Below are 14,874 nucleotides of genomic sequence, written 5' to 3'. Positions count from 1 at the left end.
GCTTTTGCTAAATTTAAGATGCCTGCGAATTTGTTATGTCTAAGTCGATGCCATGATTCATTATATATTGTCACATTGCGAGTGGACATTCACTTTCACATTGAGATTTGCATATGGATGGAAATATACGTCAGATCATTGACTAGTCCCAAACTATAAGCAATATATTCATTCGTGGAACAGGAAGAAAAAACCATAAATACATGGAAATGCAAACATATTACTACTTAGTAGCGGCATGCAATTCAACACATGGAATAATATCCTCCCTTCGAATGTATGTTCATATCAGAAGCCGGTAGCCATGCCAGGCTGATGTACGAGGGTGGATGGAGTCTATAACGTGAAGAAGTTTACACGGTTGCAATGACCAAAAGCTATATAAAACAAACAACTATATGCATCGTGTGGTTCAGATTTCAGAATGCTCTCAACCACCACACACGCTCTTTTAAGAGGAAAAAGGAGATGAGACTGATTAATTGTGCAACGGTCGGCTAATTCAGCTGTCAAATCTATACTATACTAGTAAACGACTAATTTGTTTTAGAGCTCAAAAGGATCCAAGGATTTAGTACAATTTAATTAACTACTTTAGTTGTACCAAAATACTTGTAGTTGAAGTCTAGTTCTTCCCAACTACCAATATTTAGGAACAGAAGGAGTAGCAAACAAGCTACATGAACAAATTTATTTTTCAGCAAAAGATAAAACTTTGCACAAACAAACAGTTTGATTTATTTTGTCCCCTCTTCTCATGTTTATCATATTTTGTTGGACACCAAGCGCTTAATTTATCTTGGTTTCCGGTCCATTCTCGTAGTATGGTGAGACGAAATTTTGTGCATAAAGCTTCATAATTTTTGAGAAACATGCTTCACACACATATGGCTTCATGAGACGATTTCTTACAGGGCACCGGGGCAACTTCGATATACTTTTGGAGAGCTGCTCCCTTGATCTATAAAATTACCATTTCGTCATGTTGTTGTTTTTAACGGCTTTCCTCGCCAGCGCCGGCCGCAGCCGTACGATCGTGTCAAATATCATTGTCTAAAGGAACTTATAGTTTTGCCTCTTGACCAGAGCGTAGCCATATGAAGTTTCGATCCAACGACTAACAGATGCCCAACTTAAACTGTGCCTTTAAAAAGACCGTCTGATCAACTAGTTCCTCATGTGCAATACAAGAAGCTTAAAGGTGAGTGAGTACATCCGTACAGATAAGGTACTCCTTGAGTACAATAAGGATAGAGACTTGTATGCTGGATAATTGACTGGACGATGGTGCCGGCCGTTTTTTTCTTTTACATACGCAGCTACTCAGCCGGCCAGCCAATTACACACATCAAACATGACAAAAGAAAATTGATGGGTCGATGGAGGGTAGAACCATGACTTGAATCGGCTCTGGTCCCTCTGTTGCGGTTGAGTTAGCTTCTGCTAATTGAAGTATCTTGATGGTTGAGTAATACAAATATTTCATTCGAAAAAAACAAACATGACAAAAAATTACACACACCAACAATCAATAGAATTTTCGTTTGGGAGGGGGGAGGGGGGGGGGGGGGCTTTTGGCCGTCATGGACGGCGTTTAAAACGGGTCGTGTCTTTGGCCAGGCATGGTACATTATCTAACCATGCCGGTACATGGACTGTTTATCCTTATGGGCCGTTTAGCATGTGTACTCCAGGGGCCTGTTTTGGCCTTATTACTTCTAAGGAAATAAAAAAAAATACAAAAATAAAAATGAGGCAAAGTGTCATATAAGATAAATCTTGAGCTTTACTAGTGGCTGCCTTTTTTGAAAAAAAAATCATCTCTGGAAAGAAAAAAAGAGTACCGAACCACGCTCTAGGTTACAAAAGGGAAAAATACAAAATGATAAGAAAAATATAAAAGATTTTTTTAGTATAAACTACGAGTACTCTTCCAATTCTTTTTCGTGAATTGCAAGGACTGAACGCAGATTGAAGCTCTTGGTTATTGGCAGTGCAATGGGCTCTCATTTTGGCTAGTTCCCCATCTTTCATAGTCATTAGTGTTTTTACCATGTCCGGAATGAGATTAGTTCTTCTCTCCACAGTATTCTTTCAGCTAGACTAAAAACAAATGTCGATGATACCGTTGAGATTGAAATTGAATAACAGATCATGTAATAATATGGAAAACAATGGATATGTAAGTTTGTGGTCATGCCACCACTGCAGTATGTTGAAATCATCATCAGCATCGTCAGTAAAGTTAATGTTATCGTTCTTGAGGTACTTTGCTAACTCCCCACCACCTGGAAGCATATGCGCTAGTGCTCCTATGAAAGAGATCAAGGTAGGGGAGGAAGAACCAAATATGTTTGCTCCAAACTCCTTTCTTTTTTCATGGTACTACTGTTGGTGGAGGCCGTTGCATCCAAACTCTGACATACTTTTATCCGTACTACTATAAACTTCAGAAAGCTTATCACGAACATCAGTGAAATAAGAACTGAAGAAGAAACTACATATGTAGCGGCAGCTAATTATAAATATCCTAAACCTAGCTAGGATTATTTTTTCTGTTTTTTTTTCACTTTTTCTTGCAGTAAAAATCGGGCCAATCGAGTGTTGCCACAATAATTATTGGGGGACATGGTGCAGCTACCCTATGATTGTTGAATCAGATTGCCTTGACTTGATTAAAATGATATGCAACGAAGATAGAAATCAATCCTGGAGCCAGTCTAAATTAAATAAGACAAACAGAGTGCTCCCTGGAAATGCGTCATAACCAAAGAATTCGCCAAAACACAAAACCATGTCTTCTGAATCACCAAATTCTGACAGCTCCAGACCTGAGACGGCAAACTCCATTTGAATGTTTTACATGCCGGCTAACTCTGATGAAAATTGTAGGATTTCAACCTCGGAAGTACATCCTGATATAGTAACCCCAGAAGATTTTAATAGGAAGGAGCAGCACAAAAAATATATCAATATTAGTGATGTATAGAACTTTACTCTAGAACCTTGATTTCAGAATTCAGTTGAGTGCTACTGTTACACCACATTTGTTACATACTCCCTCGTAAACAAATATAAGAGCATTTAGATCACTACTTTAGTGATCTAAACGCTCTTATATTTCTTTACGGAGGGAGTACAACACAAGCCTTGATATGACCTTCTATAAGAAATTTTACTTAGCACAAAAGAAGAATGTCTACTGAAGGTAATGAGCAGAAAGAGAAATGTCAGCAACCAAATTGTCCCCATTGTAGTGAAGTACAACACTACAGAACATAAGTACAAAACAACTACAATGTAATTCATATACAACAAATACAGGATACAGGACTGACTAGTTCTAGTTCATCTCACTACGAGCAATACATGCTGTAGTAACAGTATTTTTGGAACAACAACTACTACAATATATCATATACAACAAATACAGTCACTAACTGGTACCTAGTTCCTCTCACTCCGGGAGAGCAATATACGCTGTAGTAATCCTCCAATGTTTTTCGGCTCAATGTGAACCAATCACCTATGCAATGTGCAACGATCAATGTGACAGGTCGATAAATTGTTATCAGCAGCTTGTTGATAACAGAACAGATTTTTCTCTCGTATAAAGGAGAATAAACCCCCGGCAGGGTCATTCAAGAAGCTTGTTGCATGTGCAGACGCCTAATGCTGCAGCTAGATGCCATGCAGCATGGATGTAGGGGGTCTGCGGGAAGACATCATCGGCAATGAACAGGGCCCCACCCAGCAGAGACGACATCCTGTGCAGGTTGTGTGCTGTCTTGAGCTCTGGCTCTGTCGATGCTCGTTTCGCAAATGAAACCTGAGGCAGAAGAGAACTCTTGTTAGGAGATGTCAAGAACAGAAGAAATAGATCCTCCCTGGGATGGTCTATTATTCAAAGTAACATGGCAGGAGATTGGAAAAAATACTTGCCTCCATCATCCCAGTATGGAGGGCTGTGACCATCAAGGGCTGGAACGGTAGGAGCAACGTTGATGCCGCCATTAGTAATTTTGGATGTTCATCCCGAAGCGCTCTTGTTAAGCACTGTGTGCAAAAGATCAAATACTTCATATAAGAAGTTGCAGTCGTAATAATAACACCTAAAATAGCACGGTATAAGCCATAAATCAGGCTGCCACAAGTGCTGATGTAGCAAACATACAAACAGAAAGAAAGTTATCACATGCAAATCTCATAATATTCAAGTAGTAGTTCATTTGGTTACAATTTTACAAATACACTGGGATGCTGCTGATAGCCTGATAGCTTATTAAGCAGAATGAATAAATCAAGTTTGGTTGCATTCAATTCATGGTTCTTATTGCTTACTAATATGCATCTATGAAGGTAACATAGATTCCGATTTACCCATTACCCTATAAATATATCTTACTTACCAGTGTTGTAGTGGCGATCATTGTGTAATCTGCCCACCGCATGTATTTTCTGATTTCTCCTCGTGATGTATGATACAAGCTAGATGCAACTCCAACTCCAATTAGTGAGTTAGCATAAAGTGCAGTATTCAAGGTCTTTCTGCAGAACTGGCACATGACCGTTAGTTGAAAAATGGCTATGCATCGAAAATGCAATAAGGAGGCAACCTTTGAAGAAGCAATCCAGTTGTTCGTAGATGTACTTGCCTTGGTGTCTGCAGTCCAAGAAAGATGAAAGGAAGTGACGTGACAACATTAGCAACAGTTTCAGCTACATTTTTATCACCTGGTTCAAAACAGAATTTATTTTAGCAATTAAGTTAGCAAACGAGATACTATGGTGATTGTCTGAATTGCATGATTGCTTGACCATACATGAGAGACTACAGTGAATAGGCTTCAGGCATGGGGGTCTCTGTCGCCAGAGTTGCCTGCAATTACAAGACAGAGCATTAGGTGATGCCCAACTATTTCATACTAGACACCATCCATTCTAACAATTGTCTGGATGGTATTCATAATGATGGGACCGAAAACCGAAACCTTACTTGATCTTCAAACTTCGAGTCATGCCGACACCCCCCTGCTGCTCCATAGCTGACGAATCCATAATGCTTGTTTTGATAGCTTCATCATCACTGTACGGTGACCGTCCCGTAAGTTGTACCCCATAGAGGCCATCCAGACCCCCAGGAGGTCTTCGATCTGCCTGAACTCCCATTTACTTGTCTGGTGCGTACTTGTTCAACTAAGCAGAACAGATTATTTTCCTGTGGGGAAAATATTAACGCTGAGATATTGTTTAGAGATGAAATTTGCTGAAACACCATACACCTACACCCTTCCATTTAGGCATCAAGTTTTGTGTTGAGATCTGCGCTAGCTCATCATCTTCATTTCATATAAAATTATCTCTTTTGTTTCGACCAAATAAATCAAACATATACACTTGAACTTTCAGTTTCGAAAGAAAACACTTGATACTTTTCACAACAACAACACGTGAGTACTAGAATTTGTGGAATATTTTTTGGTGTGCCACAAATAATTAAAATGATAAAGCTGATCTGAAACTATCATTTTAGACAGAAGGTTACTCATGATCCATTCCATCTTCAACATGACCCCTTTCGGCGTGAAAAATATGGAATTATGGTTATCCTGTTGTACTATGTCAAGTATCAGAATATTATCAAAGTGCTATCAGGTGCCAATAATAAAAGATCTTGTGCTTACTTACAAGTTTTTTAGCAAACAATGACCACCATGTGTTGTTTGTGTCATGGTTTTCTTTTGAGTCGAACGACTAGTCGACGAGTCGTAACTGCAAGGTCGACTCAACTAATTGGCTGAGTCAACCGACTCAATTGAGTAGTCTAGGTTTTTGAGTCGAACGACTAAAAGTTGGCCCCGTCTGTCATATTTTTTTCTATTTGCTTGCCCAATCCCCCCGTGAAACCAAGATGGCCCCAGCCGACCCTCTCCCTTTTTTTTAGAAAAGGAGGCAACGCCCCGGCCTCTGCATCGAGAGATGCATGCAGCCCTGGGACCCTCTCCCTTAGCCACCGCCGCCCCACAATCCTGCCGGCCGGCGCCGCAGCAAGCTTGTCTAGTCCTCCCCTGGAGGCTGCTGCTGCTGCTGGCCTGCTCCTCACCTGGTACCTATTGCTTAACTCATGTCGACTAGTCGACCATGAGTCTTGCCGCTACCCCTCATCGACTCGAAAACATTGGTTTGTGTAACTACCAGATTAGCTGAGTGACATTACCCGGCCGTCTGTTAGGATTTGCCATATTGTTGTAACTACCAGACTGTAGAAGATAACTACTTATCAGGTTGTCCAGGTGATATTACCTGCTTGTTCCTTAGCAGTCACCATGCTTTTTGTAACCACCAGATTGTCTAGGCGATATAACCAGGTTCAAGGCTGTCTAACTAGCAGTTATCACGGAGTAGATATCTAAGTACACATAGGAAAAAACACAGCACCAACCTAGGATCCCGAAATAAAATCTGTACACAACACACCACACCACACCATCGGAAGCTAACAGAGCCTGCAGGGCATGGGCACAAAATCACATCACCTGTGGCGTATGGCAACAGGGGCAGCGAGGTGGAATATTTACCTCCGAGTGGGCGCGGTGGCCTTGCACCGCCGCTGGGGTCGAGCTCCTCCCAGTGGCGGCGTGGGCGTGGCAGGGCGGGCGGGCCGACGCCTCCTCCTGCAGCTCACGCGCCTGCTCAGCGCGCGAACGGCCGCCTCCGCTTGGTCTCGTCCCTGCTGTCTGCCCCCCTCAGATCCAAGGAGTGCGGCGGTTACTCGCCCGGATCTGGAAGAGAAACTGGGCCGGCGGCAGCTCTGCTCTGCTCAGGTCGGCCAAGCTGAAGGTTCAAGAAACGGAAGCAGGATGTGTGTGAGGGGGAGAGAGAGGCGCGTCCCCGTCACCGGTTTGGTGGGAGCGCCGAGGTGGCGGAGGTTTGGGTGGAGGAGAAAGGAGGCCGACGCACGCACGGGAGCCAACGCTGGCGGTGTCCGGACGCGGGCGGCGCGCTCGGTGGACCTTGGAGGCGCAGCTTCGTCGGCGCCCGGTGGGACCCGCAGTCAGTCGCACAAGAGACGCAGGCCCCGGTAACTTGGATGTGCCCAGCCAAAAGTTTGGCTGGCCTACCAAATTTTGGTCATCCTTTCCCAAATTTTGGTCAGCACAAAAGAAAAGTTGATCAAATCAGGGCGAGTGATTCACGGGCCGAAAAATTGGCAAGCCAACTCTGCCCAACGTTAGGTAAGGCTAGCTCGATCCAGCTAGCTCAATAAAAAGGAACATCTCAATTTGGATAATTGGATGGCCAACATTTCGGGTATGTTCGAGTTTGTAGCCAATGTGCAACTTACCAACTTTTTAGCCATGACCAAAACTACAGGGTTAAAATGAGTGTTTGATTGTGGGTAAGAAAAACATAGGGTTCTTCATGTGAGGTTGAAGTAGACGAAACTTGTCAAAACTATTCTCAGAAAATATGCCTATAGGTTCTAATAATAGCCCTATGAATCAAACAACTCACGTAGAGAAATTTTTTTCCTGTGGATTAGAATCCCTCCAAAATTTGTGTAGAAATCATCTGAATCAAAGAGGCCCTAGTTCATTTTTAGATAAAGTTTTGTGGAGCAACCTTAGGCTCAAACCAAATACGCCATTCTTTTAGCGGGAATTCCATGTGCTGCATTTGAAGAGGCTGGTGTGGTTGGCACAACGGTGTAGAGACTAGTGAGGACCTCACACGATGGAGTGAGTTCTGGAGAATGGGGTGGGGAAAGGCGGCAAATTGGACGGAGAAGGCATGTTATGAAGACAACATGTTGCTCATGGAGCTCTCATCTCCCCCTACGTTCACGACGCCTCATCACCATCGATTGCAGGAGAGGTTGTCACCCTCGACGATCGATAGGGAGGTAGTATGCACTATCGCCACACACCTAGGCGAGTAGACCACTATTATTGTGGTCAACCATTGATGAAGTGGGGATGCGGGTTAGACCCACAAAGAGGATGGTATGAAGGAGGGCTGCAGAACGGAGGAGGCACGAGAGACATGTCAGTTAGAGAAGGGTACGTCGTTGAAGAACGAGCAATGCAAGGCGTCTTTAGTTCCAATGACTCGATAGTTACCATTCATTGTGTTCCGGACCTAGATTTCTACGAGGCCCGATGGAAGAGAGGAAACAAACCGGTCGAAAGTAAAAATGGTCCACTACATCGGTTCAGTCCCATAATGCATCTTTCTAGGGAGTGAGTACGTGAGCACTCATGTTTTGAACTGACCATTCATGCTTTGGTGAGTTAGAGAATTTCCAAAAAGAAATTACAAAGTTGGAATGAGATGACATCAAAACTCTTGCCATTAGCCTTCCCTGAGTTGTTGTCGTTTCGTCTTGTATTTGACTAGAAGATGTGCCACGATGCTGCACATGTGGAAAACCGCGGTCGCATCACCGAAAATAAAATCTATTGTGCCTCATGATAGAGTTGCATGTGATGCATATTTTTGAGGGGTTGCAGAAAAAATCTAAAGATCTGAGGGGTCCAAGCACAAAATACATCTCCATCCAAGAATATTTCCCTTCTCAATTGTTTTCCGAAGTTGCTCTTTGTGTGTGGATGAGAGGGGGGCAATAGCCCCCTTAATTTCACATAAGCTCCCTGAGTGTTCTTGATGGTCATGTTGTGGGTGATGAAAGCCTTGCCCTAGACAATGACGGACGCAGGATCACTGAAATTCTAATGTTGGGGAGGGATGGCTTAAGGTAAATCTCCCCAAATGTTGATGGTTTCCTTCTCATACTAGCAACAAATGCGCGCTTCACCATGTCGTCTTACATTGATGTTGTTGTTCGAGGGATCTTTGACGCTCTACATCACTATCTATTATGGCATATATTTTGTTATTTTGATGCCAAATAGGAATAACTACATGTCAATATGGCATATTCATTCTTTCGACTTAGATAAATAAGGGATATATTTCATGATAGTGTAACGCATTACACTCAAGCATAAAAATATAATTCTAAATTGGTCTACAAAATCATCATTACGCATCCTAGGAATATGAACAAAGAATTTTGTAGATTTGCTGCTCAAATCCATACTTGAACTCACTTGTTGGCACACTAGATAGCAACAACAATGCACTAAAAAGGCATGCTCCTTAATATGCAAATATCAAAGAAGATAATGCTTAAAAGCATCCTAGCTGCCTCGCATGAGTTGCATAAACAGATATAGATCAAGTACCATGCGCATAATTTTTGGCTAAGAGAAGAGAGCCATGGTTATTGAGAAGAGTATTCTATATCAAGTAGATTCCATCCTCTCAAGGGAGCTTCAAAGACAGGAAAAATTAAATTGTTGATATGAAAAGCAAAAGCGGAAGTAATATAAGGAAATCCTTGCATGATTTTCTCGACGCCAAATTTTGACACAACCTAGAAGCTTTTGTTAAGGCCATAACATAAATGACACATTATTATTAAAATGCACCGACATTCATGATTTACATACTTGGATAAAAAGTTGCGGAACAAACACTACCCGAGAACAATCCTTGTACCGGGGAGTATTTTAGAACTAAAATTTGAACCGTAGTTTTTCCTTGGTGAAAGACAATAGCGATATTTTTCATTTCATTAACACATGGTGATACACAAACATGGTGAAATCAGGCAACACAAACAAAAGAGAAAAAGGAAAATAAAGCCTTAGAGGGGGGGTAAATATGACACCATGATACAAACCCCTCGGGGAAAGCCTTCAAAACTCATCGTCATCCAACCAACATTGAGTTACTCCAGCATAAGGACAATAGAGAAGTGCTCATATCTTTTGGGAACATCACATCACATCTAGCACAATTGTAGAAGTGCTTCTAGTGCCATCCCTTGTTGCTTTTGGAGTATTGAAGACAAACATGGTTTAGGGACTAACGTGTTTGTGCAAGCTCACAGGTTAACACAGATAGAAGTCCCTCAAGATTCGATTTAACTATCGAAGACGACCCCTGAAAATGTCCGAAGACATTGATAATGGCCGAAGCCATTGGTGGTGTGCCAAGATAATCACTTGAGATAATGAAACGCGAAGAAAACGTCTTTTGGTAGTCTGTTTCTTCTTTCCTGAGTCATAGGAACCATCGTACTGTTAAGTAGGGTCGATGTGATTGAAGTGAGACGCCGCGTGAACCCAAAATACATATGTCTTTGAGTGAAGATAGTGAGAGGAAATCTCTTCTAGAGTTGGTTGAGTTAGCATTGCTTGTAGCAAAAGTAATGTTGCCGCGTGTGTCTTTGAAATCCGACCGTTGGAATATGTGTCGGTTGGCCATTGACGCAGGGTCATTTCGGTCATATCATGCCGGGTTGCGTGTTGGCTATAAATAGCCCACCCCCACCATCATAAGTTGGTGTCTGCTCAGAGTTAGATACGACTGTTGTCGTTTTGGAGCAACCCACCTCAAAGACATTAAGAGAAAACTATCATGCAAGGACAAATCCAAACACCTAGAGCCAGAGTGTTTGAGCACCATCGAAGTTGTTTTGTTCAGAGTGAACTAAAGACTTATTACATATGAAGACTGTGATCTTCCAGACAGTTAGGCATCTAGGTCTAGAGCATCCAAGAGTCATTCTGGATTGCCGGGTGACCAAGTTTGTACGGGTTTTGGAAGTCTCCCCTCAAGACTTACGTGAGTGATTGGGCGTGGTCTATGTGATCTCGTCTCAAGGGGAACAAGGTGAAGACGAGGTCTTCTAACTTGAATCCCAGCCTTCCTAACCACACGTACAGTTGTCACAGCAACATGAACTGGTCCAACAAATCCCGTGTCTTTATCAAGCAACTGGTTCTATCTTCCCACCCCATTACTTCCAACTGTGCATTGCAAAGCCATTGCTTGATTGCTCGTGTGTGAAGACATTCATCAAATATACTACTATAGTTTATCTTCGATACACTTCTGTCATGTATGATGCCAATGCTTTACATGTGTGAATGTCTTCATCTAATTGCATGCCATGCTTAGACCTTTGACTGTTATCCCTATCTTATCTTCATTTGCTTCTGCTTACTTTGAAGAGATTTACTATTTCGAAGCTTTTCATAAAAATCGCCTATTCACCCCCTCTACTCGATTACTAGCACTTCTGGTAGAGATTGAAAAAATTCTTTTGTTAAGTCTTCAAAATCTTGCAATATTTCTATTAAGACACCAAAGCCACTGCATGTTCCTATTATATAAGGTATATACATTGATCCAGAATCATCGTATGAGAGAGAGACATAGAGAGAATGATTGTCCTGCATATGCATGTATAGAGAAATGACAAATGACAACAGATGGAATTCTGTACATATTTAGGACAGTAAAACTGAACCTAAAGGAAGCCCTCTCAGCGATTTGCATTTTTGGTCGTACATTTTAAGGATCGGGGCATTTTTAGCCATCGGATATGATGTATAGAGCCACCTCCATCGCACTTTGTAATTGTTGGCCCAACTGTCCTAATGGGGTACTGCTCCACTGGCCGAAACCATGCCCTCTGATAAAATGGGCCTGCTTTCTCAGCCCACCGAGGGTCCAAAGGCAAAGCGATCTATTACTGGCTCGTAAAAACGGTTCACTCAGGGCCTCTCCGCTTCTCAATCTCAAGCAATGTCGACGATTGGTTCATCCCCTTCCACCCGACCTCTCGCCTCTCCTATTCAATTACCACCGCGAGCTCTTAGTTCTCACTCCACGACATAGGTTGCGCCGCCATCGTCTCCAGCTGGCCGTCGCCTAGTTATCGCCCAGCCATTGTGATCTTCTTTACCCTTAAGATTTTAACAGGAGGGGATCCACTCTCATATCGGTTGAGGCACTGCTCATGGTGAGCTCCTCTTGGATCTACAACCCAAAACCGAGCCTGTCCTTTTGGATCCACGATGCAAGGACGTCCTCCAGGACACGGAAGATGCATTATTGTCCTCAATCTTTTCTTGTCCCGGGAAACTGGTGGCTGATGGCATGGTGACCACGATGGGGTTCCAATCGTCCATGATGAGATTTTGGTAATCGCTTATATTCCACGAATTTCTCATGCATTCAGTTTTAAGATTTGATCCAAATTTTACTCAAGCGGATCCACCGATACACGCGCTGAGGAGCGGTCGATCTGCGCCAATCTAGCCCCGATGTGAGGTGGGATCGAGCCAAGGTGAGGCTCGCGCTGTGATCGACTCGAGGCACGGGAATCAGTTTGAGTTGATGCGCTCGAGGGCTCGTGTTCAAAGGACTCCTCTCTTTTCGTCCAGTCGTTCCCCTTCTCCAACCTCCTCTGTTTGTTCCAGTATCTTTCTTCAGGCAGGTGAGATCCCGGTTCCCCTTGTGGTCTCTTAGATTTTCTGATGTTGTTGTTATACGTTGGCTAGGCGTACAACTTGCTCTCCTGGTCTTACCTTGATTTCTTTAGCTAGGCGGATCCTGTTGTACCTGCCATACAGTGCCCGTACAAAACCCCTATACTCGCTTAGGCGTGAATCAGTGTCAAAACATGCAATTAAGGCCTTAAAGATTTTTCAACTTTGGAGCTTCATAACGTGTTGCATCCTTCTCCTGGTGTTCAGAGTAGTGACAAAGTTCCTACCGGAAACATGCCGATGGTGAACCCTAATGTATGAAGAATTATGGAAAGAAAGTGTTGACCATAGCAATGTGATCTACTATAATGATAATGTTTCATTTAGTGGGTGATATGCTTTCCCCCCTTATGAACCAAAGGACATCCCATTTATGGTATTTTGTATATTTCGTAACTAACTGAAATCCTTGTCAGCACTCTTCTCCGTGAGTTTGATGCACTCTATACAAGAAATGTCTTGGTGCACCAGGCCCGTCTATTTTTTCTTTGTTGCGGAACATGACAGCCCTGTGTAGAGAGGCATCTGAACATTTCATTAAGGCGCCATGAATACAATTTATGTCTCCTGTTATTTGTGTTGCGGCTTATTATATGTTTTGGCAATATAGATTGTTTTTTTACTGAATACATCGATGTGTATGTTGTCACACCAAGCAAATTTGTGTGTAAACCTTACTTTTTTATCTAATTATATGTGAGATTTTTATTGATTAATGACTAATATAAGGTTATGTCTATACAAGTATAATATATTTCATATGTCCATAAATTTATAAAAAATATATCATTTATTGCATAAATAGACGGGCGTGGCAACGCGCGCCACCAATGATCTAGTGTGTTTGGTAATTAGCAATGTGTCTAACCGACTGAACCTCTTCTTATACTCAGTATGTTCTATGTAATCAAATACATTGTCCAATAAGTTAAGCCAATACATGATCAAATGTTTCATATTGTGTCCAATATAAATTGTACCTTATGCTCTTTTGTCAAGGCTGCAAAAGCTGAGAAAAGGTGATCTTATCAGCCTACGACTTGGTGTCTGCGTGGATGAAATTTGACAGATTTCCCTTGCAAATTTTTTTGACAGATTCATACATACAAAAAATCAGAATATAATCCTAATCTAATTTATATCGATCTATAGAGTGATTGAGATGCAAGAATTACTAAGAGTTGTAGTGATTTGTCATAAAGATATATAAGATATCATATCTATACATGATATTCTGAAATCCAGAACTGTGATTTAAATAGAAAATACACACCGTCTGCTTCGAAGTTTAGCTAATTAAGGCTTGCAACTGCAAAGAGGCATAACACACATGTAATAAGGATAGAACTTTAGCTAATTAATGGCTCTTAAGCTATTATTCAAGTGAGAAAAGAGGGTTAACGAAAAGTGGTTGACATGTTATATATCAATAGGAAGAATCATACACAAGCTTAAGATTAGCAATCTTGTTTGAGGAACAACATTAGGCAAAATTTACTTGCATAAAACTAATATAATATTATCACTCTTCTACTACCTTTCCATAAAAATTAATTACCACATTCACAATTAGGCAATTATCGTCACAACAGTTACTTCAATAGGTGATGACTGCTACTGCGTCAACAGACCTTCCCTGGCAACGGCGCCAGGAATCCTTCTGCTATGGGCTACGTCTATAGGGACTTCCTTGGCAAATATGCAAAGGACTTCCCCGCGGCCTTGGAGCCTTGCGTTGGTGTTTCCTTGAAGAGGAAAGGGTGATGTAGCACAGCGGCGGTAAGTATTTCCCTCAGTTTGAGAACCAAGGTATCGATCCAGTAGGAGGATCGCGTCAAGTCACAAGTACCTGCACAAACACAAAGAGCTTGCACCCAACGCTATGAAGGGGTTATCAATCCCTTATAGATTGTTTGCAAAGTGAGAACTGAAAGCAAAAAGTAAACAAAGCAAAGTAAAAGTGAAAGTGGAGACGATAGTTGTGAATAGACCCAGGGGCCGTAGTGTTCACTAGTGGCTTCTCTCATTAAAGCAAATAGACGGTGGGTGAACGAATTACTATCGATCAATTGATAGAACCACTCAAAGTCATGACGTTATCTATGACAATGATTATATCTATAGGCATCACGTCCAAAACAAGTAGACCGATACTTTCTGCATCTACTACTATTACTCCACACGTCGACCGCTATCCAGCATGCATCTAGTGTATTAAGTTCAAAAGAACAGAGTAACGCCTTAAGCAAGTTGACATGATGTAGATGGACAATCTCAAATCTACGATGAAAGCCCATCTTGTTACCCTTAATGGCAATAACACGATGCGTGCCTTGTTGCCCCTTCTGTCACTGGGAAAGGACACCGCACGGTATGAACCCAAAACCAAGAACTTCTCCCATTGCAAGAATCATAGATCTAGTTGGCCAAACAAAACCCAAGATTCGGAGAGACTTACAAGGATATCAAA

General features: G+C 42.0%; 1 protein-coding gene across 1 annotated transcript; it reads right to left on the bottom strand.

The window, feature by feature from the left end:
* Positions 1-3,230: 3,230 nt before the first annotated feature.
* LOC123453126 lies at positions 3,231-6,662 on the bottom strand. The gene is made up of 7 exons (XM_045129893.1): positions 6,579-6,662; positions 4,997-5,218; positions 4,824-4,879; positions 4,656-4,734; positions 4,410-4,548; positions 3,943-4,056; positions 3,231-3,829 (listed from the first exon to the last, which is right to left on the bottom strand). Exons 2-7 carry the CDS (start codon positions 5,167-5,169, stop codon positions 3,638-3,640), a joined length of 753 nt encoding a protein of 250 aa, XP_044985828.1. The 5' UTR covers positions 5,170-5,218; positions 6,579-6,662; the 3' UTR covers positions 3,231-3,637.
* Between the last annotated feature and the right edge of the window lie 8,212 nt (positions 6,663-14,874).

This window comes from Hordeum vulgare, chromosome 5H (genome assembly GCF_904849725.1).
Source record: "Hordeum vulgare subsp. vulgare chromosome 5H, MorexV3_pseudomolecules_assembly, whole genome shotgun sequence".
Classification (NCBI taxonomy): domain Eukaryota; kingdom Viridiplantae; phylum Streptophyta; class Magnoliopsida; order Poales; family Poaceae; genus Hordeum; species Hordeum vulgare.
Note: the sequence above shows the minus strand (reverse complement) of the source record. Positions and strands in the feature narration are given on the sequence as shown.

Bases quoted from the DNA above. Each gene is read 5' to 3' on its own strand.
- LOC123453126 (XM_045129893.1), bottom strand. From the start codon at position 5,169: ATGGGAGTTCAGGCAGATCGAAGACCTCCTGGGGGTCTGGATGGCCTC. The intron at 4,880-4,996 runs GTAAGGTTTCGG...TTGTAATTGCAG, and splicing joins ACTCGAAGTTTGAAGATCAA to GCAACTCTGGCGACAGAGAC. The intron at 4,549-4,655 runs GCAAGTACATCT...CCAGTTCTGCAG, and splicing joins CTTGGACTGCAGACACCAAG to AAAGACCTTGAATACTGCAC.